The 13,565-nt window shown below is 37.2% G+C and overlaps 1 protein-coding gene across 10 annotated transcripts in view; it reads left to right on the top strand.

The window, feature by feature from the left end:
• The window catches only part of LOC136864525 (CAP-Gly domain-containing linker protein 1), a 958,550-nt gene that overhangs the window by 775,433 nt on the left and 169,552 nt on the right, over positions 1-13,565 (top strand). For all 10 annotated transcript variants that reach the window (XM_067141621.2, XM_067141618.2, XM_067141619.2 and 7 more), the window contains one exon: positions 8,756-8,929. In XM_067141621.2, the coding sequence (XP_066997722.2) occupies positions 8,756-8,929 (174 nt within the window). The remainder of the gene's footprint in view (positions 1-8,755; positions 8,930-13,565) is intronic.

Raw genomic sequence — 13,565 nt, 5'->3', positions numbered from 1 at the left:
TAGATTTGATGTCTGTAGAGTCATTCATGGCGCATATATCGAGCACTTGTAGGCTCATAAGAAACCTGTATGAGTTTTTCTGTCTGTCTATATAATTTTGTAATGTTACAACAAATAATAAACAAACGGGAATTTTTTGAAATCATTTGTGCGCACCCTGTATTTGTTTTTGGATCTTAACCCCCATTTAACTCTCTGAGCGGTTAAATTTGTTTCAGACCTTCTGTTATTTAACACCTAGGATATCATTTGACATTAAAACATCATTATTCAAACGGTTTTATATAAATGCATATTTTTGTCACCATTCTTCACCCCCCACCCCCCACCCCCATCAAAACCCCCTTAGGGATTCCTAGTATAGGCCATGGCTGCCAACCCCTCACCTTTTCTGAGCATCTCCTTCACCGCAACAAATCTCCTGGCATGAGAGATGGCGTCACCGTCTAAGAGGCCTGCCTCCACCCTCAGGGGAGGAATGAAAACATTTTGTAGTAGTTGTTCAAATTACTCGATCAAAACAAGGGTAGAATCAAAAGATGATTACACTCGCATCATGATATTATCCTTATGTACATGTACATTGCTCTTTAAATTATTATAATTGAACCTTTCGTTTAGAAGTTACGATGGGTATAAAAAAGCAAAAAGTGAGACAAATGCCGCGATGTGAGCGAGTAGCCCTAGAATATTATAGAACAGAATAGTAAGAAACCTAAACAGTTTAGTGACGTGGTTAATGGGACTTACAATATTTTTGTAACATGGTAATACCTGTTGAAATACTGCAAAATGCCTGGAACTGTCCCGGCATTCGCCTTAGTGCAGGAGAATGGAAAACCACGGAAAACCATTCTCAGGGCAGCCAATGGTTGGGGCCAGCCATGAGGTCCAGCCCTGTCCTGTCTCCCAAATGCAGAGGTATAGCGCCACGGTAGAGCTGTGGCCACCCCTCCTCTGCTCGGTTGGCCGGTTAGTGTGAAGAGCTGTTGGACCATGGACCAGCCATGGCCACTTACGGGCCAAGACCCACTCACCATCTTGTTTAAAAAAACAGTCTCTAAATTTCATCAGGAAATGCTGCAACACTCTTACATAATGGAAAACTGCTCATTCTACTTTTAAACTTCCGCTATCCATATTTCTAGAGCAACAATCCACATGTTCTATCCTCAAAAATGGGTCTGTTGGTAAATTACTACAAAACGCATCATTGATTATATGGGATGAATGCACCATGAGCCGTAGAGCGCATATAGAGGCTGTGAACAGAACCTTAAAGGATCTGAGGAACTCTGCTGCCATCATGGGTGGCATTACTTTTGTATTTGCTGGAGATTTCCGACAGACACTCCCCGTTGTTAACAGAGGGACGCGTGCAGATATTATTAAAGCATGCTTGAAATTGTTTCCCCTATGGACAACAATTCAAAATTTGAACTTACGGACAAATATGAGAACTCGTCTTCGTGGAAACACGCATACCAGTTTCTCACAACAACTGCTAAAACTTGGAGAAGAAATTATTCCTTCTCCAAATGTAAGCAGTAATTATGACGTCCTTCTGGATGAGTCTCTAGGTCAAATAGTTCATAATTTAGAAAGTTTAATAGATGCAGTATACCCTCACATCGAAAAGTTATGATACAAATTCTTATAATTTTGTTAAATACCACCTATTCAATACAATAATAACGTAATAAAAACTTACATACTTATTAAGTTGTTAATATGCTACATGTTTCGCTCCTTTTTCGTGAGCATCATCAGCCAATTATCATTTACTTAAGGTTATATAAGATCGTGAATCTATTCTATTGGATTAAATTATGCTTGTAAACCTGATTGACAAATCTTATAATATTTTACAAGTCGTATAACAATAAGACTATGTCTTTAAGTTAAAACATATTTGTCTAAAATCTATCTAACATTTTATTGATGAAACTCATCTGGTGAACATCCTTTAAAATTATGTTATAAAATCTTTTGTGAACTGGCTAATTGTATTGATTCAGTGTTGCTTGACTTGTATGATTGTCGTTGAAACTTCGTTAATTGCATTAACAATTTTCTACAGTTGATAATTGCCTATGTTATGAACATTTAACTTGTTCTCAATGTTGCTGGAGTAACATTTGCTCACGAAAAAGGAGCAAAACATGTACCATATTAACAACTTAATAAGTATGTAAGTTATTATCGTATTGAATAGGTGGCATTTAATAAAATTATAAGAATTTGTATCGCAAGTAGATCTTCAATACTGAAAAAAATGAAATTTATAACCTGCAATCGAAAAGTTACACAAAAGGGACTTTCATTGGCTGTTTTGTAGAGCAATAGTGTCACCTATAATGACAAGGTCAAGGAAATAAAACTATTTGATTATACAAAACGTACCTAGCCAGGTCAAAAAGTATACATCTATCAACAGAGTAACTAATATTGAAGATGCAGTCCATTACCCACTGGAACTTTTAATTGCACTTAACCCCTCCGGACTGCCACCTCATGAATTAACATTAAAAATCGGAACGCCAATCATGATTTTGAGAAATGAAAGCCCTCCTAGCATGTACAATGGGACGAGACTACTTATAAAGAAATTGAAGGACAATTTAATTGTAGCGACCATTATCACCAGCCCTGCAGCCGGTCAGTTTGTTCATATTCCTAGGATACCCACGATCCCTACCGATTGGCCAATTCCATTTAAACAACTTCAGTTTCCAGCGAAAACATCTTTTGCTTTGAGAGTTAACATGTCTCAGGGCCAAACATTTCATTTGGTAGGGGTTGACCTAATGAAAAGAATGCTTTACTCATGGCCAACTGTATGTTGGCTTATCACGTGTTGGAGCTCCTGAAAATCAATGTATTTTGCTACCACAAAATAAAACTACATCAAATATTGTTTACAGGGAAGCTATAATTGATAAACTGTGAAACTACTGAACCAATTATAATAATTCTTTCAGTAACAGAAAGCTACATTATCCAGAAATAACATAGAATACGTATAAACATTCAGTGACTTAAGTTCCGCAAAATTTAATAGTATATTATTTAGTATTATAAAAGAAAAGTGGTTTATATCTGTTTTGTTTATGTAAGGGTCAATTACATAATAACTACAGTAGGATTTGATCTAAAAGAAAAGTGGTTTATATCTGTTTTGTTTATGTAAGGGTCAATTACATAATAACTACAGCAGAATTTGATCTAAAACTTTGCATGCATGTATCTACAGTAGATTGCCTGTCAATTACATAGACCTAATCTATTTTAATATTTGTAATAGTTACAAAATGTCGGATCAAACAAATACATTCAATAATATTTATATTTGTGGTACTATCTAGCGACAGTATACTTACACTATAATTTCAAACATGACAAATAATTTCTACATACTTAAGTAAGTACACCAGTGATATAAATATCTAATAAAGTCAGTCACACCGATAGTATGAGTAACTAAAGCCAGTTTCTGATAACCCGTACAAAGAACGGGTACTTCTGCTAGTTCACAATATTGAGAAAGGAAGTTTCTTTGTTGAACTTAATTAGGTGTGTTAGCAATTATCAGAGTTTTCCAAGTTAATATAGTGAATAAAAGAGGAAACCTGAGTCCAAGGAAGAAGAAAAAGAAGATTGAGGTAGTGTAAAATAGCCAGGAAATGTAATTTTTCTCCGCAAAGAGTTTGAAGAATTTAAATAAAGGTGGATTTAAATGAACCAGTTACTTCAACAAAGTGGCGAAACTGTAGGGGACTGAGGAAGACCACTGTTAAGAACATTTGTGATCTCTTGGGTGATGCAGGTTATAATTTAAACACAAAGATATTTTGTAGGGGACTTTACGAGTGTGGTTTACAATCCCGTCCAATAAGAAAGCCAGTTAACACCAGCCTTAAGGAGAAAGCATTTATCTTGAGCGTTGAGGCATAAAGATTGGACTGCAAGTGATTGGTCAAAGGTAACTTCATTTGTTCTATAGTTTTATGAATTAATTCAGTCCACTGACTACACTGTGTTGGCAGATTTATCAAAATTTTTTAAACATTCAAATAATTTCAGTGACTGATTTTCTTAATCCTTCTTATTCCTTACATTTTCGTAATGCAGGTTTGCTCCTCGGATGAGTCAACGATATAAATTATGCAAGATCGTCAGCAGCATGTGTGGAGATGTCCAGGGAAGCAATTTATGTCAGAGCGCATTAAGGAATCTGTTAAATACCCAAGTAAATTTATAGTATGGAGTGTGATATCAGTCCATGGCACTGGGCTATTGTATTTTGTTGAGGGTACAAAAACATGTCCTAGATACTTGTCTAATTCCTCAAATAAATGATTGGTATCCAGAAAATGATGAAATCTTCATACAGGATGGGGCATCCTGCCTTAACTTCAAAATTTGTCATGAGTCATCTGCAGAAGATAGGCATCAGAATGCTGGATGGGCCAGGGAACAGCCCATATCTGAATCCCGTTGAAGGGATATGGAATATTATGAAGAATAAGGTCAGTAGTCCAGTGTGCACAAATATTTCTGGACTGAAACAGCATCTGCAGTGAGTATGCCAACATGATGTGACCATTAGTGAAGTGGTGGCACGGAGTATCGACAGCATGCCAAGACACATTATGGCTGTCATTAAAGCTGAAGGTTGTACTGCCAAGTACTAACTGTCTCAAATGATGTGAAAATAAGTGCATGAGTTGTAAACTTTTGAAATATGGGGTAAAAGCATTGTAAATATACTACACAAACTGAAATAAGTCAAAAATGTAAGAATTTTTGGAAATTCCTAATTCGTTGTCCACCCACTGTAATTTTTTGGTAAAGTACAATGTATAAATGCAATTTTTCAAATGGAGATATACTCCTAAACCTTTAGACCATCAGGGCCTATTTTATGCTTTAAGGTTACCTCACAGGAAAGCTTAGCAGCTTTTACAAACTCTGTCACTCACGGCACCTACTCAATGGGGAAGCAACAACACAATAAGAGGATCAGAAGGATCCAGAAATAACAGGAGCTGAAGATCATACTTGACAGTCAAAAAAGAAAAAAGAAGATGTAAAGGTAAATAGAAAGGTCGAGAACAAAATGGAATAGAATGCTGAACCCACTCAAGCAATTCTGTGAGGTGAATTATCATACAACCTAATAGGGCAGAAGGCGTGGTGACACAGAAGATAAGCTCTGTTACACTGGTGACTAAAGCTGGAAGAAAATGAAATGTTGAAAAGGTGCACAGAAAATTTTGAAAATTAGTGAAGCTTAGTCACGAGGAAACGAAGTGAACAAAGGAAATGAAGGTCCACACTAGTACATCCTTAGGATTTACTTGATACCCTTTAGGGTGGTTACACTCTGTCCTAGAAACCTACAAAAAAAAAAACCACAGCACTTAACGCCCTTGACAGGGCTTTAGCCTGCCCAGCGACTGCTGCTCAGCCCGAAGGCTAAGTACGAGCGGCCATGTGGTCAGCACGACGCATCCTCTTGGTTGTTATTCTGGGCTTTTGAGACTGGGGCTGCCTTCTCACCGTCATATAGCTCCTCAGTTCTAATCACGTTAGCTGAGTGGACGTCGAACCAGCCCTCAGGTCAAGAGAAAAATCCCTGACCTGGCCGGGAATCGAACCCGGGGCCTCCGGGCAAGAGGCAGGCATGCTACCCCTACGCCACAGGGCCTAGAAACCTACAACCTAACTGAAATTTAAGAACCTACATTTATTTTAATATTGGTAAACACGGCACACCCTAACAGTTAGATGCTAATGGGGAATGCTGGAATCTTCCTGTTGCCACACGCAGATAAGTTCACATATGAGGGAAAACTTGCCGCTTATGTTATATACTGCCCCAGTCCACCGTAGCCTTTGGTGAGGAGGACCTCACTCTCCGTCGCACAGATCAAGTTCGATCAGAAGATACCCATAAAGGCCAGTCTCCACTGATTAACATTTAACAACAACATGTTAAATGTTAAAAGTGTTAAATGTTAACCGGTGACACCATCAACATGTTAAACGTTAAATGTTGAATACTGTTTCATTTAACATTGTGTCCACACTTAATAAACATGTTAAACTTGACTTCCTTTCTCTATATACAGGTAGTTCATTATGTCAATTTGTGGTACTAGGCCTACATTTAGGTGGTGTCTAGTATTTTCAAACAAGGACAATGGACTCAGATGAAGAGGATTACCGGGCGAGTTGGCCATGCGGTTAGGGGCACGCGGCTGTGAGCTTGCATCTGGGAGATAGTGGGTTTGAATCCCACTGTCGGCAGCCCTTAAGAAGGTTTTCCATGGTTTCCCATTTTCACACCAGGCAAATGCTGGGGCTGTACCTTAATTAAGGCCATGGTAGCTTCCTTCCAAATCCTAGGCCTTTCCTATCCCATCGTCGCCATAAGACCTACCTTTGTCGGTGCAACGTAAAGCTACTAGCAAAAAGAAAAAAAAAAGATGAGTATTTGGCCCTTGTTATTGCCACTGTCGCTTCTTGTTATGATTTAGAAATGCAGTTTTATTAGGCACATTTCCTCCCCTCCTCCTGCTCATTGCTTCAAAAGCAAACCACTTTGAAGTATAAACTTCATCCGCTGCCGCCCCCGTCTTTTCTAAACTTTTTACAATTCTTGACTGTACCGTACTGGGAGCGGAGGGACGCTAGTATTTTTTTCGATGCACTCGCGGGAATAATTTTAGATAATTTCGAGTTCCTGGAAACTGTTGGCTTTCTTCGCTTTATCTCTGAATTCCTTTGATGAGACATCCCACAAACAAGGCCTTTCTATTATATCATTAAGTCCAGAGTTATCTCCTTGCTCCACTCCATTTCTGACTATAAATTTTAGTACTGGTACAGTGCAGAGAGAACGACATACATGCAGGTACTGTATTTGTAGCCTATAACTTACAACAAAGAGAATGAATATTGCGGAGGGTTGTAACTATAATCCTACTTCACGAGAAGTACATTGTTTGTGTCGTTTAGGCTATCTGTTGGAATGGAAACAGCACAAAAGTTGCCGAAGCTCTGCCAACATCTCACAAACAACGAATTGACTTGACATATTTTCCACTTGGAGCGGAACACATGCCAACATGTTAAAAGTGTTAACCTCAACATGCTGAGTTAACATGCAAAGTCAATTGGAAGACACAATCACAGTATACATGTCAATTGTAACATGTTAAATTCAACATGTTGCTGTTGAATGTTTATCAGTGGAGACCGGCCTTAAGAATCAAGTTTACCAGTATTTATAAGGACAGGCTGGGCGTTAATTGGTCAGTCTAATTTGAACAAGCAGCTCTGGCAACTTAAAAATGGTAGCATAAATATCTGGTGCCAGCACACTAACAGGAGTAATACTCGTCCAGTGCATTAACATACCAATTCCCTGGGTGGCACTAAAAACCATAAGTAGTGACCTTTTATACACAAGGCAAGTAAGTGCTCTTCAGAAAGTTCAGCTAATTTCCAAAAGACTTCACCGCCCTTGGGCATTTAAAGTGTTGCCTACTACAACGAGAGGCCTTACAGTTGTCACAGTAATACTCCTAAAAGTAACTGCAAAAATAAAAAAATAACAAAATGTAAAAATGTGTGATTTACTCTGTAAGTTATATTGTGTTAAAAATACTCAAATATATAAATCAACCTATTTTCTAATGATGTATTTGTAGTGCTTTGTTCTATAGTTCCTTTTTTTTTTTTTTGCTAGGGGCTTTACATCGCACCGACACAGATAGGTCTTATGGCGACGATATAGTTCCTTTAAACTAACTAACTAACTTTGTGATCCTGACATTTAGCGATGACAGCTCTAGTGTACATGAAAATGATGTGCTGCCTAGGCAAGCAGAGCTGTCCTTGAAAGCAGCTTCTTGCTCCACCTTGCACACCGTTGCCCTTCTCCCCATAAATTTTAGCCAGTTCCACTACATACATGTCAACATACATCTGTCTGAATCACAAAGCCATTTTAATTTTAATGTAATTTTTCCCAGTAAATATGTTTAAAATGAAGTTTTAAGTACCAGTATTTAAACAAATAATATACTTACATACCTTGGATAGTATTAACACTATACATTCATGAAAGTCAACATTCACTGGTGAAAGTTGAAAATAATCTTAAATATGGATTTTATTATTATTATTATTATTATTATTATTATTATTATTATTATTATTATTATTATTATTATTATTATTATTATTCTAGTGGTTTAACATTGCACTAACACTTTTTTTTTTTTTTTTTTTTGGTGATGCAAGGATGGAAAAGGGGTAGTTAGGAATGGGAAAGGAAGCAGCCATGGCTTTAATCAAGGTACAGCCCTAGGTGAAAATGGTAAACCACAAAAAAAATCTTCAGGGCTGCTGACGGTGGGATTTGAACCCACCATCTCCTGAATGCAAGCTCACAGCTACAGCACCCTAACTGCATGGCCAACTCACATAGTGCTTACTTGCTTGCTAACTTGCATGTCAACTCTTGAATGTCAGTATGTATCCATGAATGTCAACATACAGTATATACTAACAGATATGACCAAACCCTCAAAATAAATCAATAATAATTTTTTTTTTCTTCCTTTACCTGATGCTTAAATTGTTCTTAAAAGGGATGTTTAGTATTTACTTCCCTCATCAGAACTTTGTTTTAAATCCTTCTCCTGGAAAATAATTTTGAAATAAATGTATGTGTATGTTTCAGCAAAACCGAAAGGATACGAATAGATACTTTGCAAGAGGAGTTGAACCGGTCTAAAACTGAAAAAATTATTTTACTTGACAAATGTAAATGTCATGAATTAAGGTCTCAAAAGTTACATCAATTGGAAAGTACATTCTCCACCCTCGTCGAGGAAGTTCAGAAACTCCGAGAAAGGTGAGAAATATGACTGTCCCTGGCAACCTTTTATTAGTTGTTCATAAATTGATGTTTCACTGAAAAAGTATGTTAAACAGAAGGAAAGGCCAACTTAACATAGATATCACATGGATTTATGCATAAATATCTGTTCAAATCTAGGTTTTAACTTTTTTTTTTTAATATCTTAGATAGAATTATATGTAATGAGTATGCAGTAGAGAACTTCATATTTGGTCCGTATTGAAAGGAGATTAACACAAAACAAAAGAGAGTATAAATGATCCACCTTATATCAATACAAATTATGTTGTTAATATAAAATCACAGCATTTTTATTAGGGACCGGTTTCGATGTCTTTGGACATCATTCTCAGCCATAACAGGTTAAATGAAGGTCTAAAACATAATTGGACGAATGTCAACACACCGAGTATCGCTTCTAAATTAGTTATTGAGACAGAGGTCGCCATTAATAAAATGCCGAAGGATTCACAAGATGAATTAAGACTGGATATTAAGAGACGCCTAAATAAAATATTTACTTCTCCCGGTGCTCAGTTTATTCAACAATTCCTCAAAAAACATTTCACTTTTACTTCTGATAAATCTATCAAGAACACCTCTGAACTAATCAAGAAACTAGACGGATTTGACCTACAACCATACCATACTTTGCACTCTTTCGATATTACCAACATGTACCTGAGCATAAAAACGAGCAAGCTTTTTTTCTATTATCGAAAATAATCTAAATTCCAGTAGTCATTTGAGCAAACTTGAAATCTCTGATTTTATGTCCGTTTTGAAACTATTAATAGATAATAATTATTTTACTTTTGATAACGTAATCTATAAACAAAATGGCTTGGCTATGGGGTCTCTGGCCTCTGGCATATTGGCAGAAATATACTTAGATTTCCTAGAGCACAATGCCATTGACAATAATAAAAAGTTCAATAATATCAAGTTCTGGACTAGATTCGTAGACGATACATTTGTTATCATTGATGAACGTTCTACTGATGCACTAAACACCCTTATAAATCTTAACAACATAGATCCTAATATCAAATTTTCAATAGAATCTGAAATTAATGGTTCCATAAACTTTTTAGATTTAATGATCACGAGGCTCCCTTCTTCATTTAAATACAAAATTTACAGGAAACCCACCCACACAGCATCAACAATAAAACAGAACTCAATACACCCCTACTCTCACAAATGTGCTACTTATAATAGCCTAGTTGATCGCGCGTTCAAGGGCCCAATGTCGAAAGCAGACTTGAATAAAGAACTCAACATCATACATGCGATAGCTAGGTTCAATGGTTATAGTAAGAATTTTATTGTGCGCATTATTAACAAATTCAGGTATCGCTCAAACTCTAATTTAATAAAAGACAAACCCAAATCTAAATTGTTTTCAACTTTTACCTTTAACCGCAACATTTACAGTGTTACCAACATTTTCAAGAAGCATAACGTTAACATTGCCTTCCGCACTAACAACAGCAACATGCATATTTTGTACAATTCCAATTTAATTAATAAATCCAACCCTTTCACGAAGTCAGGTGTTTACTGGTTTAAGTGTAATGACTGCCACAGTTCTCATATCGGACAGACCGGTTAGAACTTTAAGATTAGATACGCAGAACACCTTAATGCTGTCAAATACAACAGGTTTTCCGCAGTAGGTCAGCACAGGAAGATAGGAAAAACTAGAAAGGTTCCACCTTTTCAATACAAAAATGTTATAGGTTTATTTATAACATGTATTTGCACTTGGGACTAGTTTCGACGCTGTGTTGGCGTCATCATCAGCCAAAAAATGGGAAAATAGGCCAGTGTGTAGGCATTCATATTACACAAGGTGTTACATTAAACAATACAAATCTTGCAAGGAGATAAAAACATGGATGAATATGGAAACAAATGAATCGTTGAGAAAGCAAAAGTTATACATGTTAAAAATAACCTTAACCACACATCTTGCAGTGCGAAAATATTCTTCTTGAATGATTCCTGAGTATAAAACACACGCGCACACATTTCTGAAGAGCCAGCAGGCAGGACAAAGTAAAGTGAAACCTTAAGAGATCTTCTGAGAAGAGTTCATCATTTTTCTATGTTCCGATTAAATAATGAAGTCTCCCTTGAGTTCCTGATAAACATACACAACAGGAAATTCTCCTTCACTCTCAACAATAGCTATAAAGACCAACGGTAAATTTCATTTTTCAAAGACGTGAAAGCATGATCTTGAACGTGATGTAACTCCTTTCATTTAACCCATTTTTTTTACACAAGGTGTTACATTAAATAATATATCTCACGAGGAGATAAAAACAGGGACGAATGTAGAAACACATGCACCGTTGAGAGAGCAAAAGTTGTACATATTAAAAATAAGCTTAAACACATAACTTGCAGTGCGAAAATATTTGAATTTGAAAGATTCTTGAATAAAAGACGCACGCGCACACACTTCTAAAGAGCCAGCAGGCAGGAAAAAGTAAGGTGAAACCTTAAGAGTTCTTCTGAGAAGAGTTCATCATACTTTCAATGTTCGGACTAACTAATGAAGTCTCGTTTGAGTTCCTGATAAACATACACAACAGGAAATTAAACAATATACATCTTACAAGGAGATAAAAACAGGGAAAGTTATACATATTAAAAATAGTCTTAACCACACATCTTGCAGTGTGAAAATATTCGTCTTGAATGATTCCTGAATACAAAACACATGCGCATACAATTCCGAAGAGCCAGCAGGCAGGAAAAAGTAAAGTGAAACCTTAAGAGTTCCGACTAGCTAATGAAGTCTCCCTTGAGTTCCTGATAAACATATACAACAGGAAATTCTCCTTCACTTTCAACAATAGCTATAAAGACCAACGGTAAATTTCATTTTAAATATTGTGCAGAGACGTGAAAGCATGATTATGAACATGATATAACTCCTTCATTTAACCCAATTTTTACACAAGGTGTTACATTAAACAATACACATCTTACGAGGAGATGAAAACAGGGCCGAATGTAGAAACAAATGCATCGTTATGCATATTAAAAATGAGCTTAACCACACAACTTGCAGTGCGAAAATATTTGCCTTGAATGATACCTGAATACAAAAACGCACGCGCACACATTTCTAAAGAGCCAGCAGGCAGGAGAGAGTAAGGTGAAACCTTAAGAGTTCTTCTGAGAAGAACGAATTTCCTCAAATGCATTATCGATGAAAGTCTTCAGCTGTTGTATTGTGAGAGCTTTTCTGGAAAAAAACTTATACTTCACTACTCCCCAGAAGATGAAATCCATTGGAGTCAAGTCTGGGGAGCGTGGTGGCCACTCAGTGCTCCCCCATCACCCAATCTAATGTTGCGGGTATGTCTCATCCAGGTATAGAAAAATGTGGTGGGGCCCCGTCCTGTTGAAAGAACAATTCCGCGAAGTCGGGTCGTGCTTGCAGTTCTGGCACCACAACATTGATCAACATCTCCAGATACTTGGGACCATCAACATTTCCATTGAAGAAGACAGGACCCATGGCACCATCGCAGGATATGCCACCCCACACTGTGACGCCTGGCTGATTCAATTGCATAGTCATAATGACATGTAGTTTTTCATCGGCCCGGTATACACAGTTATGTCTGTTGATGTGACCAGACCATTTGAAACAGGCCTCATCTGTCCACATGATGTTCAAAAGCAGGTCTGGTTGTTCTCTCAGTTGATTGTGCATTATCTCACAGAACTGTAGTCTGCGGTCTGGATCATCCTCCATAAGGCCATGTAGCAGTCTGGGGCAGTGCATCTTAAGGTACATCTGGTGCATCAGACGTTATAATGATGTCCTTGGGATACCCAGCTCCAAAGACACATGTCACATGGACGTCTTTGGACTGTTTAAGAAGATGAGGGCTACCTTCATCGCATTTCAGTGTCGATGTCATACACGGTCGTCCAGACTTCAGTGCATTGGCGACAGCACTCGTGGCCTCAAACTTGTCTGTGATATGGTAAATCATAAGGTGTGATGGCGCTGGCAAATTAAATTCCTTTACCCACACCCTGCGCACAGTCTCAGCATTTTCATACTTCCAGTAGGTCTTCAGGATCCACCGTCATTGCTCCTCACTCAGATTTCCAGCCATCGTTTACCACAGCCCTATTAGAAACAAAAGAAAGGGCACAATCAATTGAAATTGAAATTAGACCCAATTAGGCACAATTGATTTTGAAATTAGACATTAATGAAACGAACCACAATTTGTGTGTGAGAGTGTCAGGGACAGGTTGCAGGAATGCATCAATGCCGAAGGTGTATATGTAACTGTATAACTACTTTGAGCCACCCTGTATTGTGTTATTAGTATTTGATTTTTTAAAGTTATTTATTACATGATATTTAATATTATAAGTTCAATTTAATTTTCTTGTGCGCATGTGCGTGTGCGCGTGTGCGTGCGTGTGCGTGCGTGTGTGTGCGTTAATTTTTAACTGTTTGGTTCTTCAGTCTGCCAAAACTGATTTTGAATAAATCTTTTTTAAACTGTCTAGAAAAAAACGTATGATAACAGAATTATACCTAAAATGTTTCATTTTAATTAAGTTATTTATTTTTTCAGGTGTAATT

Source organism: Anabrus simplex, chromosome 2, assembly GCF_040414725.1.
Source record: "Anabrus simplex isolate iqAnaSimp1 chromosome 2, ASM4041472v1, whole genome shotgun sequence".
Classification (NCBI taxonomy): domain Eukaryota; kingdom Metazoa; phylum Arthropoda; class Insecta; order Orthoptera; family Tettigoniidae; genus Anabrus; species Anabrus simplex.
This window is presented reverse-complemented; position numbering and strand designations above follow the sequence as displayed.